The 12,613-nt window shown below is 39.6% G+C and overlaps 2 protein-coding genes across 7 annotated transcripts in view; one reads left to right on the plus strand and one right to left on the minus strand.

Annotated features, from left to right (window-relative positions):
* Nucleotides 1–12,613, plus strand: part of NKIRAS1 (NFKB inhibitor interacting Ras like 1) — a 48,874-nt gene that overhangs the window by 18,381 nt on the left and 17,880 nt on the right. For 4 of the 6 annotated variants that reach the window (XR_015727847.1, XR_015727846.1, XR_015727848.1 and 1 more), the window contains exons 3-4: nucleotides 1,908–2,149; nucleotides 8,384–8,491. Coding sequence is in view for 2 of the 6 variants with exons in the window: in XM_045791654.2 (XP_045647610.1) it covers nucleotides 1,908–2,149; nucleotides 8,384–8,626 (485 nt within the window). In the remaining 4 variants the exon portion in view is untranslated. Of the gene's footprint in view, nucleotides 1–1,907; nucleotides 2,150–2,285; nucleotides 5,317–8,383; nucleotides 10,990–12,613 lie in introns of those variants that run through there. The other 2 variants (XM_045791655.2, XM_045791654.2) reach the window with 2 other exon arrangements.
* UBE2E1 (ubiquitin conjugating enzyme E2 E1) overlaps nucleotides 10,350–12,613 on the minus strand; it is a 75,122-nt gene continuing 72,858 nt past the window's right edge. The window contains exons 5-6 of the mRNA XM_045791653.2: nucleotides 12,223–12,370; nucleotides 10,350–11,143 (exon numbers count right to left, since the gene is read on the minus strand). Coding sequence (XP_045647609.1) covers nucleotides 11,046–11,143; nucleotides 12,223–12,370 — 246 coding nt within the window. The 3' untranslated portion in view covers nucleotides 10,350–11,045. The remainder of the gene's footprint in view (nucleotides 11,144–12,222; nucleotides 12,371–12,613) is intronic.

Raw genomic sequence — 12,613 nt, forward strand, 5'->3', positions numbered from 1 at the left:
ACTGATTTGGGTAATATTAGGACAACCTTATTTAGTTCTCTATAATCCATGGTCATTGTCCAGGTGCCATCTGGTTTCTTGACAGGCCATACAGCGCTATTATAGGGATTTTGTGCTGGCCTGATTTTTTGTACTCTTGCTAATTCCATATAGTGGCAGGTATTTCCTCAAATCCTCTTAACAACCAGTATTGCTTTACATTTATAACCCAGGGAGGGGCAGGATCCCAATTTGCATTTCCCCTTAAGACAGTTCTAATTATTGTAAATTGAAAGTGAAATTCTCCCACAGAGCTTAGTAGTATTTTTTTTCCCAGAAGAATATCTATGACTAATATATTCTTCAGTATTGGAGAAAAAGAAAACCTTGTAAGGAGCAGTTGGGCTTTTATTCTCAAGCACACTGTTGTGCATTTCACCCTATGCTTTTCTTCTCTCTCTTTTTTTTTTAGATTTCATTGTCAGCATGAGTGCACAAGCAGGGGGAGTAGCAGGCAGAGGGAGAAGCAGGCTCCCCGCTATGCAGGGAGCCGGATGCGGTACTTGATTCTAGGACCCTGGGATCATGACCTGAGCCAAAGGCAGATGCTCAACCGACTAAGCCACCCAGGCATCCCCACCCTTATGCTTTTCCCTCCATAACTATTGGTGGCTGCCCAGGTCCCTGAATGCCCTTCTGGATTGCCATGAATTAGGGTGCATTCTGCTCTGGTATCTACTAAGGCCGTGGTTTTTTGGTTAATTTTTGGTGTCCAGTAAATTGTGAACTGTACCTGGGACCTCCAGTTGCCCCCTATGGCTCTCACATGGAAGCAGCCTTGGTCCCATTCCTGGTCTCTCAGGCAAGGGGGTACCTGGCCCTGGTAAGAAGTCACCTGTGGCTTAGTTTTTTTTTTCTTCCGGGGTGGATAGAGGGCAGTGGCCTAAACTGCTGAGCAGAAGTAAACTCCTTCCATAAAGCCATTAGACAACATTTGGTTGGCAGTCTGTCTTTTCTCTGTTTATGCCCACTGCCAGCAGGTCATGCCACATTTGCTTTTTCAGCGAAGTTTGGGAAGGAGAGACTAGGTCTTTTACCAGGTGTTTACTGAGCTGTTGCCGTAGCAGGTGAAGATAACAAGCCAACAGGAATGAAGGAGGCAACAGATTAAACAGAAGTTTCAGCACCAGAGTGGCTGATTTTTGATAACTTTCCACTCTTCTTGGTCAGCAAGAACTCCAAGACTTCCAGGGAGATGGTGACCAAGGGAAGAAAGCAAGGAGGAGGAACAAGTGTGGGGAGGAAAGATAAGTTTTGTTAGTTTGAAGTACTTTCATGACAATGACATTCACATATAAATGCCCAGTAGGTACTTGAGAACTAAAGCCTGGTGCTCATATCGATTTTTGAGTCCCTTAAACAGACTCTGGAAATACTGAAAACTATACAGAATAAAGGCAGCAAAGTCACCCAGGTCCTGTCCTTGGCTCTGATGGAGAAGAAAATGGAGCGACTTGGTTGTTGAAAGCTACTTTTAAAATCAGCCTTTGATTCTCCAATTTTGGTACTAAGTTCTTTGTTAACAGTTACTTCTTAAAAATACCTATTGGAAGTCTCATTGCCAAATTTTTATTTCTACTTTTATTTCTAAACAGAAGAAATATATTTTAATACCACTTTGTTCACTTACTATAACAACTACCTTTCATTTTAAAGAAATTTAGTAAATGGAAATATGATTCTTATATGTAAATAGGGAAACTGCTAGAAAGCCAACTTCTAAAGGAGAAGAAAATATTCACCAATTGGTATTGAGTTATCCAAAAAGAATAATATTTTTTCTTTATTGAGGTTTGACTTAACACTTTATTAGCTTCAGGTATACAATGTAATGGTTCGATATAAGAGTAATTTCTTTTTAATCCCAGGAATGGAAGATTGTGAAACAATGGAAGATGTATATATGGCTTCAGTGGAAACGGATCGGGGAGTAAAGGAACAGTTACATCTTTATGACACCAGAGGATTACAGGAGGGCGTGGAGCTACCAAAGCATTATTTTTCATTTGCTGATGGCTTTGTTCTTGTGTACAGTGTGAATAACCTTGAATCCTTTCAAAGAGTAGAGCTTCTGAAGAAAGAAATTGATAAGTTTAAAGACAAAAAGGAGGTAAGTGGGTTTTTAAAAATGCTAACTATGAATTGTAATATTTAAATCATAGCATGGACTTTTGGGCAGTTACAATATTTAAAAAGCATTAAATTGTATTCACAGTATCTTTAATCTTCATAATATTTTTTCTTAGCCCAGGAAACACAGAATTGAACGAATTCAGTCAGTACCAGTGTTTGACTTTCTGCTTTTGCTTGTTACCATGTGCAAGTTGAATTTTAACGACACCGTGTCTCGAGTACTACAGAGTTCATATTGTTGGGGATCACTATTTCCTAGGGCTCTCTTTGTCTCGTTGGCAAAATAGGATTCTTGTTTTTGGCCTTAGCAGAGAATAATAAATATAAATACATATACAATGATTGGATTCTACTCATTTACTACTTAGAAATAAGTTCCTTACCATGATCTATAGCCTTAAATGATACAGCCCATACCTATCCTTTTCGCCGTATTGCTATCATTTTGTTCCTCTGTCACTGTACTCCAGGGACACTGGTCTACTTTTTGTTTTATTCAGTGTGATGATTTTGTTCCCCTAGTAAGTCTTGGTCAGTTGCTGGTTCCCTCCCTGGAACTCTGAACGCAGGTCTTTCTCCCAAATCTTCACATGGCTGACTCCCTATCATTTAGGGAAGCACATAATGGATTGGTTAACAGCACTAGCTAGATGTTCTTAACCTAGATTTTTACATTTTATTTATTATGTTAAACTTCTTATTTTGAGATAATTGTAGATTCACATGCAATTTTAAGAAATAGAGATCCCTTACCCAGTTCCATCAGTGCTAACATTGTACAAAACAAGTAGTGTTATCACCAAGATATTTATGTTTATAGTCAAGATGCAGAACAGTTCCATCATTGCAAGGGTCCTTCCTGTTATCTTTTTTTGCCATACCCACTTTCCTCCCATCCCCATCCCCTCCCTTTCTAAAAAAAGATTTTATTTATTTGATAGAGAGAGACGCAGCGAGAGAGGGAACACCAGCAGGGGGAGTGGGAGAGGGAGATGCAGGCTTCCCGCTAAGCAGGAGCCTGAAACGGGGCTCCATCCCAGGACCCTGGGATCATGACCTGAGCCAAAGGCAGACACTTAACAACTGAACCACCCAGGTGCCCCCCATCCCCATCCCCTTAATCCCTGACTAATCTGTTTTTCATTTCTATAACCTTGTTATTCCACAAGTGTTAACATAAGTGGAACCTTTCGGTACCGGCATTTTTCACTCAGCATAACTCTCCGGAGTGCCGCCCAAGTTACTGCATTTATCAGTAGTTCACTCCTTTTTATTGCTGAGTGATACTCCATGGTATTTATGTACCAAAGTTTATTTAACCATTCACTTGTTGAAGGACATCTGGGTTGTTGATTTTATTATTTTGAATACTTATTTGCTTTGTGAGTAGATTACAGTCACAAGGTTCAGTTTTCAGAAGACATAGAGGCAAGTAGTAGATGCTCTCCTCCCACCTGTTTCCCATTTTCCCACCTAAACAGATAAATGATGTTGTTAATTTCTAGGGTATCCTTCATATTCTCCCTGCCCCCCAAAAGTTGAAAGAGTGATTCATTGAACACTCATATTTGATACCTGAATTTTGGCTCTGCTTCTCAACTTTCTGCCTCAGTTTCCTTAACCAAATTGGGGATAATAGTACCTTTCTCAAATGGTTGTTGGGGAGATTTAAGAAGCACCTTAAGTCAACAAATGCTTATTGAGCAGCTACTATATGCCTGGCATTCGGTGAGGTGCAGGGAACACAACAGACAACAAACAAATGTATATGATTAAGAGTCAGATGCTATGTAGAAAAGTAAAGTAGAGCAGGGTGCAAGGCTACTATTTTCTGTAGGGTCGTCTGGGAAGGCATCCTTGGTAAGGTGACTTTTAGCAGAGATTTGAAGGAAGTGAGGGAGGCAGCCAGGCCCATGTGGAGGATGAACCCTCGAAGTGGAGGGACTGGCTGGCACAAGGGTCTGGGGAAGTTTGCTTTGTCAACAACAGTGTCAGGAACAACAGTGAAGCCACAGTGGGGCTAGGAGGAGTATGGTAGGAGATGAGGGCCACACTCTGGATCAGAAGCCATTGGTTTTGAGCAAAGGAAAGACATGATCTAACTTAGGTTGCATTTATTTATTTTCATGTTTGATTTAAAACATTGAATAGGTAATATTTGCACATGGTTATGGTTCAGAAATAAAAATGATATATAAAAAGGATTATTGTGAGGTCTAGTTCCCACCCCTGTCCTCAACCACCGGGTTCCTTTATCTCAAGCATACTATTCATTTATTTATTATCTATTCATTTATCGATTGATTATAAGCTCTGTGCCCAACATTGGGCTTGAACTCATGACCTTGAGATCAAGAGTTGCATGCTACACCACCTGAGCAAGCCAGTTCCCCCTCAAGCATGCTTTTTAAATATTTTACCACTTTACTTGTTTTAGGGCATTCTTCCAAAGTTTCTTTATATTAATACAAGCAAATAGGAATATACATATAGTTTTTCCCCACCCCCACTTTCTTTTTTTTTTTTTTTTATGTTTTAATGATTTTTTATTATATTATGTTAGTCACCATACAGTACATCCCCGGTTTCCAATGTAAGGCTCGATGATTCATTAATTGTGTATAACACCCAGTGCACCATGCAATACGTGCCCTCCTTACTACCCATCACCAGCCTATCCCATTCCCCCACCCCCCTCCCCTCTGAGGCCCTCAGTTTGTTTCTCATAGTCCATAGTCTCTCATGTTTCATTCCCCCTTCTGATTACCCCCCCTTTCTTTATCCCTTTCTTCCCCTACCGATCATCCTAGTTCTTATGTTCCATAGATGAGAGAAATCATATGATAGTTGTCTTTCTCTGCTTGACTTATTTCACTTAGCACCACCCCCACTTTCTTACACCAAAGGTAGCATAGTGTTCTGCACCTTAGATTTTTCATGTAATGTATCTGGGGAGTCCTTTCCATAGCAGTACTCAGATTCCTTTTTTTTTTTTTTTTTAAATAACTGATGTATATTCATTGTATGGATGTATCATAGTTATTTAACCAGTTCCAAACTGATGGATAGTTGGACTATTTACAGTCATTTGCTATTATGAACTATCCTACAATGAATAATCTTACACGTTTATTATTTTGTATGTTTTAGGGTATAGCTGTAAAATCAGCCAAAATGAGGTTCTTGAATCAAAGGCTATATTTCCAAATTACCTTCCATAACAAGGGTATGAAAGTGCCTGTTCTCCAGTCTTGACAACAGCACGTGCTTGTGGATTTTGTGCATCTTCTGGGTAAAAAGGATACTTTAGTTTGTTTCCTTAATATGAATAAGACTAAACATCTTTGACTTGTCTTAAAATGTTTATTTTGGCTGCTGTGTTGACAACGGACAACACAGCTGGGGGACAAGGTGAGAAGCAGGTTTTGTGAATACTGTTGCTCTGGAGCACGCAAACAGTTCCCAGTTGAGGAGAAACCACTGAGAAGTAGGGAGTGATCAAAGTACGTCGTGGCACAGATAGGTCAGAAAAGCCGAGGATGAGGACATGGCCAGCCTTTAGAAACGGGACGTCTTCAGAACAGTTACAGTGAAACAGTGAAATGAAGTTTGGACACAGCAAAGACAGCTCTTCGAAAGAGTTTTGAGTCAAAGGGTAAATATATTGTCTTATAAAGGGAAACAGGAGCTGGAGAAGGATGTGTAAAAGAGGGCTTTTTTAGACGAGAGCTTGCGTTTGCATGCTCATGGAATGATTCAATAGAGAGGAGAAAATTGATGGGGAGGGGAATAATTGCTGGAGTGACAGTCTTGACTGGGATAGAGGATGGGTTTTAGAAGATGGTAGGTTGTTAGGTGTGGTGGTGGATGCAGGTGAAAGTATTAATTGCTTCTATTTTCTTACTGAAGTAATATGGACATCACCTGAGAGTAAGGTGGGAAAGAAGAAATGTTGGAGGTCGAAGGGGGCCAAGGTAGGAGTTGTTCATATATTTGCTAGAGAACACCAGGCTCACTTGACGTCAGTGGTTATGGATTGGGACAAGCCAGCAGGGCTTTTTTCCCTCCATCCATGTTCAGTAGGTGGTGTAGGCACAGTCCAATTAAGAATTAAATTTAAGGGGGCGCCTGGGTGGCACAGCGGTTAAGCGCCTGCCTTCGGCTCAGGGCGTGATCCCAGCGTTATGGGATCGAGCCCCACATCAGGCTCCTTCACTATGAGCCTGCTTCTTCCTCTCCCACTCCCCCTGCTTGTGTTCCCTCTCTCGCTGGCTGTCTCTGTCTCTGTCGAATAAATAAATAAAATCTTAAAAAAAAAAAAAAGATAGGTAAAATTAAAAAAAAAAATTTAAGGTGGGGAGTTGACCGGGTGAATACAATGGGATGATGATGTCAAGGTAGTAAAGTAAAAGAATCTAAACTAGGCCAAGAACTGAGGACAGGAGAGGGGTTGAAGCAGTGATCAAGGTAGGAGAGCCAGTGGATTGTAGGTCCTTCTGGTGTTGAGGACTGTTGCAGTCAGGCTGTTAGGCATGAACTAGGAAGGCAAAGGTGGGAGTGGGATTCCTGGAATCAGGACCATGGAGGGGAGCAATTATAATGGCAAGAGTAGGATGTGTTCATGGGAGTGAATGGCCAAAGAAGTCAGGAGGATGATTAAGGCTATTTGGGAAGGGTCATCCATGTGGTTAGTGAAGTCACTAGGACTTATGATAAAAGTTGTGTGGGGGTGACCATGAGCCAGGTCTGTAATAAGTAGCAACAGGGTGGGGGTGGGAAACAGGTATAGGTAGTACAGACTAACAGCACCAGCCTTCAGTTTTAGGGTGCTGAGAGGACATCATAGGAAGCAGCCTTGAGGGACAAGGGCACCCTCTACATCCCCCCTGTGCCCACTGTGGTAGTGAGTACTACAGAGCTGAGCCGGTTTCAGCTAGGAAAGGTGAAGGGAACATTCAAAGCAGAGATGGTGACATAAGGGGATTTTGTTGAAGTGTAGGGGCAACATGGAACAGTTTCTGCAACTGGATGGGAGAGGGAGATGGGAGATCAGACTAGGAGATAACATGTGAAGATGAAAATGTGGGTGATGAAGAATGACAGGAGGGCCTGAGGGATAGATCCTGTCAAGAAATGAAGGCCTATGAGACTTGCCAAGAAAACCAGAGCTCTGGCGCCTGCTGTTCCATCCTACCAGGAGGCGTGGTCTAACTGGAGCACAGAGAGCTCAGTCTTAAGGCAGGAACCCATCAATGGCTTAAATGTCCTATTATTTCAAAGCTGCTCCTAGGTGCCTTCTCTAACAACGCTTACTGCCCTTCTTCTGCCTTCCATGATCTTGTTTTATTATCATCTTCTTACTGCTGGGCTTTGACTGCCTTGTGACTGCTGTGTTCCCGTGGCCTGAAACTGCATGGTGTGCGGTAAGCATTCAGCTTAAGTGAAGGACTGCCTGACATTTAGTGTAAAATACCCCTATTGGTCCATACATGCAACAAATATTCAGTGCCTGGATTAGGCACTTGTCTATGATCAGGAATAATGTGAACAGAATAACAATTCCTGTTCTCATAGAATTTAGGTTCTAGAGGTAAACTCTCACAGCCCCAGGGATCTTTTTGGTTTTTTGAAGTACGTATTGCAGATTTCCCAAACAGTAGGTATAGCTACACTGAAATGCAGACACATTTCAAACTGTTATCTCTTTCTTAGATGTTAATTTCCCCAAGTCTAGCTTCTATTCATACCTGACCTGAGTAACTTCACTTACGGATCATTTAAAATGTTTCCTAGTGGGGCGCCTGGGTGGCACAGCGGTTAAGCGTCTGCCTTCGGCTCAGGGCGTGATCCTGGCGTTATAGGATCGAGCCCCACATCAGGCTCTTCTGCTGTGAGCCTGCTTCTTCCTCTCCCACTCCCCCTGCTTGTGTTCCCTCTCTCGCTGGCTGTCTCTCTCTCTGTCAAATAAATAAATAAAATCTTTAAAAAAAAAAAAATGTTTCCTAGTTAACAAGCTGTAGAGCATCTGCATTTTTAACTAAAATGCATTCAGGAAGAATGCGGTTACTGTCCTACTAAGTTATGACTCTGGTCACATCTGGGGATCAGTTTTGAAGCAGCAGTTTTATTCAATAGGACAATTTTCTTGATTTTTCTATTTTGCCTAGGAACTGATGTTGGCAAAGCGTAATCTTTTTTACTTTCCTTTCAGGTAGCAATTGTTGTATTAGGAAACAAAATCGATCTTTCTGAGCAGAGACAAGTGGATGCTGAGGTGGCACAGCAATGGGCAAGAAGTGAGAAAGTACGCCTGTGGGAGGTAACGGTTACAGATCGGAGAACTCTGATTGAGCCATTCACTCTCTTAGCCAGCAAACTTTCCCAGCCCCAGAGCAAATCAAGCTTTCCTTTGCCTGGGAGGAAAAACAAAGGGAACTCTAGCTCAGAGAACTAAAAATCAGTAATGTTACAACTGTTTGTTGAATAGTGATTGCCTTTAGGTGTCCGTGAACATATTTAAAACAGGCCATTTGCATCTACCTTTGGTCCTTAGGAAGCCTTTAAGGAAGTAATTTAATGCACTTTAGGTTATAATTAAATTATTTGGGCTAAGTTTATTGCCTGATATGAAATAATATATTTGCACTGTCATTGTTTGAAACAATTGTCCCTGAACTTAGCACCTTCGTTGTTTAAATTTTTGTTGCGATTGTCCAAACAGTAAAATAAAGTTTGGGTAGCATGCAGATATACCTATGAGCAGTAGCTCTACAACCCCCAACTTGAGAAGCCATTTTTCTGTGTAACTTTATGCAAACTTCTTAGCTCAAATATAATTTTGTTTTTAAGAAGTTCATTAAATCATCTAATGTCTAGAATTATAAAGTGACATTTTTAGATCACAAACGGTAAACAATTTAGGTGTTAAACTAAATTTTATCTCATGGAGACCTTGCTAAATAGAACAAAACTTACGATTTAACTTTGTTCAAATTATATATTTAGCATGACTTGAGGTAGTAGATGATGTGAATATGTTCAGAGCGTTTGCTCTTTCTTTAGAAAACCGCTAAGCACTTAAAGCTTCCATTTTCCGCAAGTATCACGATACCTTCTGCAGTAGTTTTCTGGATACATAGTCATGTGGAATAAAATGTATCATAAAAATATTGGACTTCAGGTAGTCTTCAGGTTAGATATTGGAGTTTATGCTATGGTATTCTTTGAAGCGTTTGGCAATATCCGAGCAGTGGGATTAACTAAACTATTTCACAAGTTGACAATATTGTAACTAATTTTTAAAGTAGGAAGCAAGCTACTTAGTATTTCAACTGGCAAAGCAGCTTTTCTTTTCTTTTCGAAGTGGGGGCAGGGAAAGTGAGAATCTTAAGCAGGTTCTATGGCTCAACCTCACAACCCTGAAATCATGACCTGGGCCACAATCAAGAGTTAACCAACTGAACCAGCCAGGTACCCCTCAGCTATTTGATTTATATGTAAAATGTGAAGTAAGCTGTTCAGCAAAGCCATGTGAAAAAAATCTAGTATGCTGTAACTTTTTTTTTTTTTTTTGAAGTAAACTCTACCCATGGGGCTCGAAAGTCAGTACCCCAAGATTAAGAGTCTCTACCAACATTTCCTAAGTGGAATGCTTTTAAGGCTGAGTTCAGTGAATTTAAAGTCAATTGGTTCATTTTTGTGAGTTCAAACCAAGAACTGCATAATACAAAACTTATAAATCAATCAGCTAGTGTTGCTTCTGTTTAATTGGCTAAAATTCCTCATCACAAATAAATTTTTTTTTGCCAAAAAACTATTCAGATAATAAGTCACTGCTTGAGGTTGATTCTGGTTTCTTCCCTCTTATTTTTACAGAGATGAATACTTTTTATGGTGATTTTTAGAAGTTTCTAAGAAACAGAACCGCTGGGTATATGTACTCTTAGGTACTGCCAAACTGCCCTCTCAGGGAGATGTATTAATTTAGCCATGAGAATCCATCTCTAACCTTTACTAAGACACCTCAAAAACAAGAGTAGCATACCAAACCTAACCGAGGTCCTTGCTCATTATTCAGTCTGTATTACTTGTAGGTTGTGTAGTAGCAAAGCTTTACCAAGTTTAGAAGAATCTGCAAAGTACAAACATAGGCAAAAGAAAGTAAATGAATACAGCAGTGTTAGGTGGTTGTTTTAATATTGTTTATTAGCACAGTAACAAATGCAGACTTAAGTAGTCCACAACATATAACCAATCCACTGAGCAACTCCTATTCCACACCTTACAGTTAACAGCTTAAGGTATTTTACTACAGGTTTTCACAAGTTGTGATTCAAAGCTCTTATCTTGTCACAATAAAGTAGATTGGCATATAAAATAAAATACATAACTACTCATTTCCTATATGGTGTCTTATAGTCACGTATCCATTTTATATATATATGAGATGACCGTCTCTAAAAACTGTTAAATATCAATGTTCCCTCCCAAGAAGGGAAAACAAATTTATTTGAACAAAAAAAATGTGTAGTCTTGGAAGGAATTTACATAAATGGCCATGTGTGTAACCTGTACAAAATTAAGCTATTTTAAATTTACAGACTACAAGCAACTGAACCCAAATGTCTATTCTCTGTACTACATTTCAGCTAATATTGCAGAACTAATGACAGTTTTAGGAGTTGCTATTACCAGTTCTGTCTACTGTAGCAAGATACCTTAAGTTACAACAAAATCTTAGGAAATAAGACTGAATAATATCTGTTATAGAAATACCCTACTCTTTACCAACTCCCACCCTCCCCCACCCCTTCAAAATCATAAGCAGCTCTCTCTGTGACAGACAAATAATGTAAGAATTGTGAAAACCCAATTTATGTAGCGTATCTCTTGGTCCACTGTCTGGCCATTCTGTCATGTTCTGCTCTGTTGGTCATATACTGAGTGGCAATACTTCCCACCAAAGGGTCAGCTGGAAGAAAAGAATGTAGATTACTTTGGAGAAAGGAAAAGAATGTTTCAAATTTTAGCAAATAAATCAGTGACAGCTTGGGAAGAAATATGCAAAGTATTTGTGATCAAAACCAGTTTGAAATACCATTCCATCATCCTGGGCACTGTATGCAAGGGGAAAACTTCCTAACAAAACAGAATGCTCAGGGTGGCTTTATCTCCTTAGTTCATTCTATTTTCCTTCCAAAAAACACCACCCAATTGGAAGTAATTTTGCTCTTACATGTTAGGTAAGTTTAATAAAAACTGGAATGTTCGAGGCTATGATGAACACGGAACACAGTTGGCTGTGTTCTCATGACTGATCAGTGGCATACTCTAAGTCCTCCAGGCTGTTGCAATGTAATACTATTTACCTCTACACTAGTTACTTAGGAAAAAAAAAGCCAGGTTACCAAGTCAAAACCTGAACCTCAACAATTAAGTATAGTGTTGCTCTAAAACCTAAACAGAATCCTTAATAATAAAAGGAGTAAGCCTCCCCACCCATCAGTCTGATAATCACTAACAATTAAGGAAAGAAATACCACTTTCAAAATTGAACACCAGCTTTGGGGCAAGTACTCAGTGAACCAGCAGGCACAGGAAAGGTGAGGCAGATGACTCAACATTTAGTTAGAAGTATATAGTTTAAGAGAACTGTACGAAAAATGTAAAAACCTACAACAAATTTATGTAAGTCTTAGTTTTAAAACAGTTGCTGCCTTTTTCAACTAGTAGACTGAACTTCTTGATTAAAACTTTCTTTGAAAAAAGATTAGTTCTTGTCTTTTTTTTTTTTTTAAGAGTTACTCATTTGAGAGAGAGAGAGAGCATGAGCAGGAGGGGCAGAGGGAGAGAGAATCCTAAACAGATCCCACAGTGAGCGCAGGGCCCGATATGGCCTGATCCTACAACCTGAGCCGAAAACCAAGAGTCAGGTGCCCAACGGACTATGCCATCCAGGTGCCCCTACTTTTTGTTCTTTCAAAGCTCTTTGCACTTTGTCAAAACAAGTATTTTTCAGGTGAGGAAAAAGGAAAAAAAAATTAACCTTACCAGGATTACAGTCTGTAAGAAGGGAGCAGATAGAAAGGAGAACTTTAGAAATGGTTAGTGCTGGACTCCAATTATCTTTTAATATGTCCAAGCAAATAACTCCTTGACTGTTAATATTACAGTGATAGATTCTTGTCCGAAATGTAACCTGAAAAAAATAAGACAGTATTAAAATTTAAACAGCAAACAGAATTTTTACTAAATTGTTATTTTTTCAATTGAGTGGCTGTAATTTAAAACTGTTTCTTTAAAAGATGAATAAGGAGTTTAAAGTTGATAAAATAGGTTACAAGACTCTAATCTGAGATTAGAAAGCGTTCACTGATACTTGAAATGACTGAGAGTGTAATATCCATCAATATAAAGCAAGGTAACTTCAGTTATTTCTCAA

This window comes from Ursus americanus, chromosome 20 (genome assembly GCF_024610735.1).
Source record: "Ursus americanus isolate L20-20 chromosome 20, mUrsAme1.1.p, whole genome shotgun sequence".
In the NCBI taxonomy this organism is placed as follows: domain Eukaryota; kingdom Metazoa; phylum Chordata; class Mammalia; order Carnivora; family Ursidae; genus Ursus; species Ursus americanus.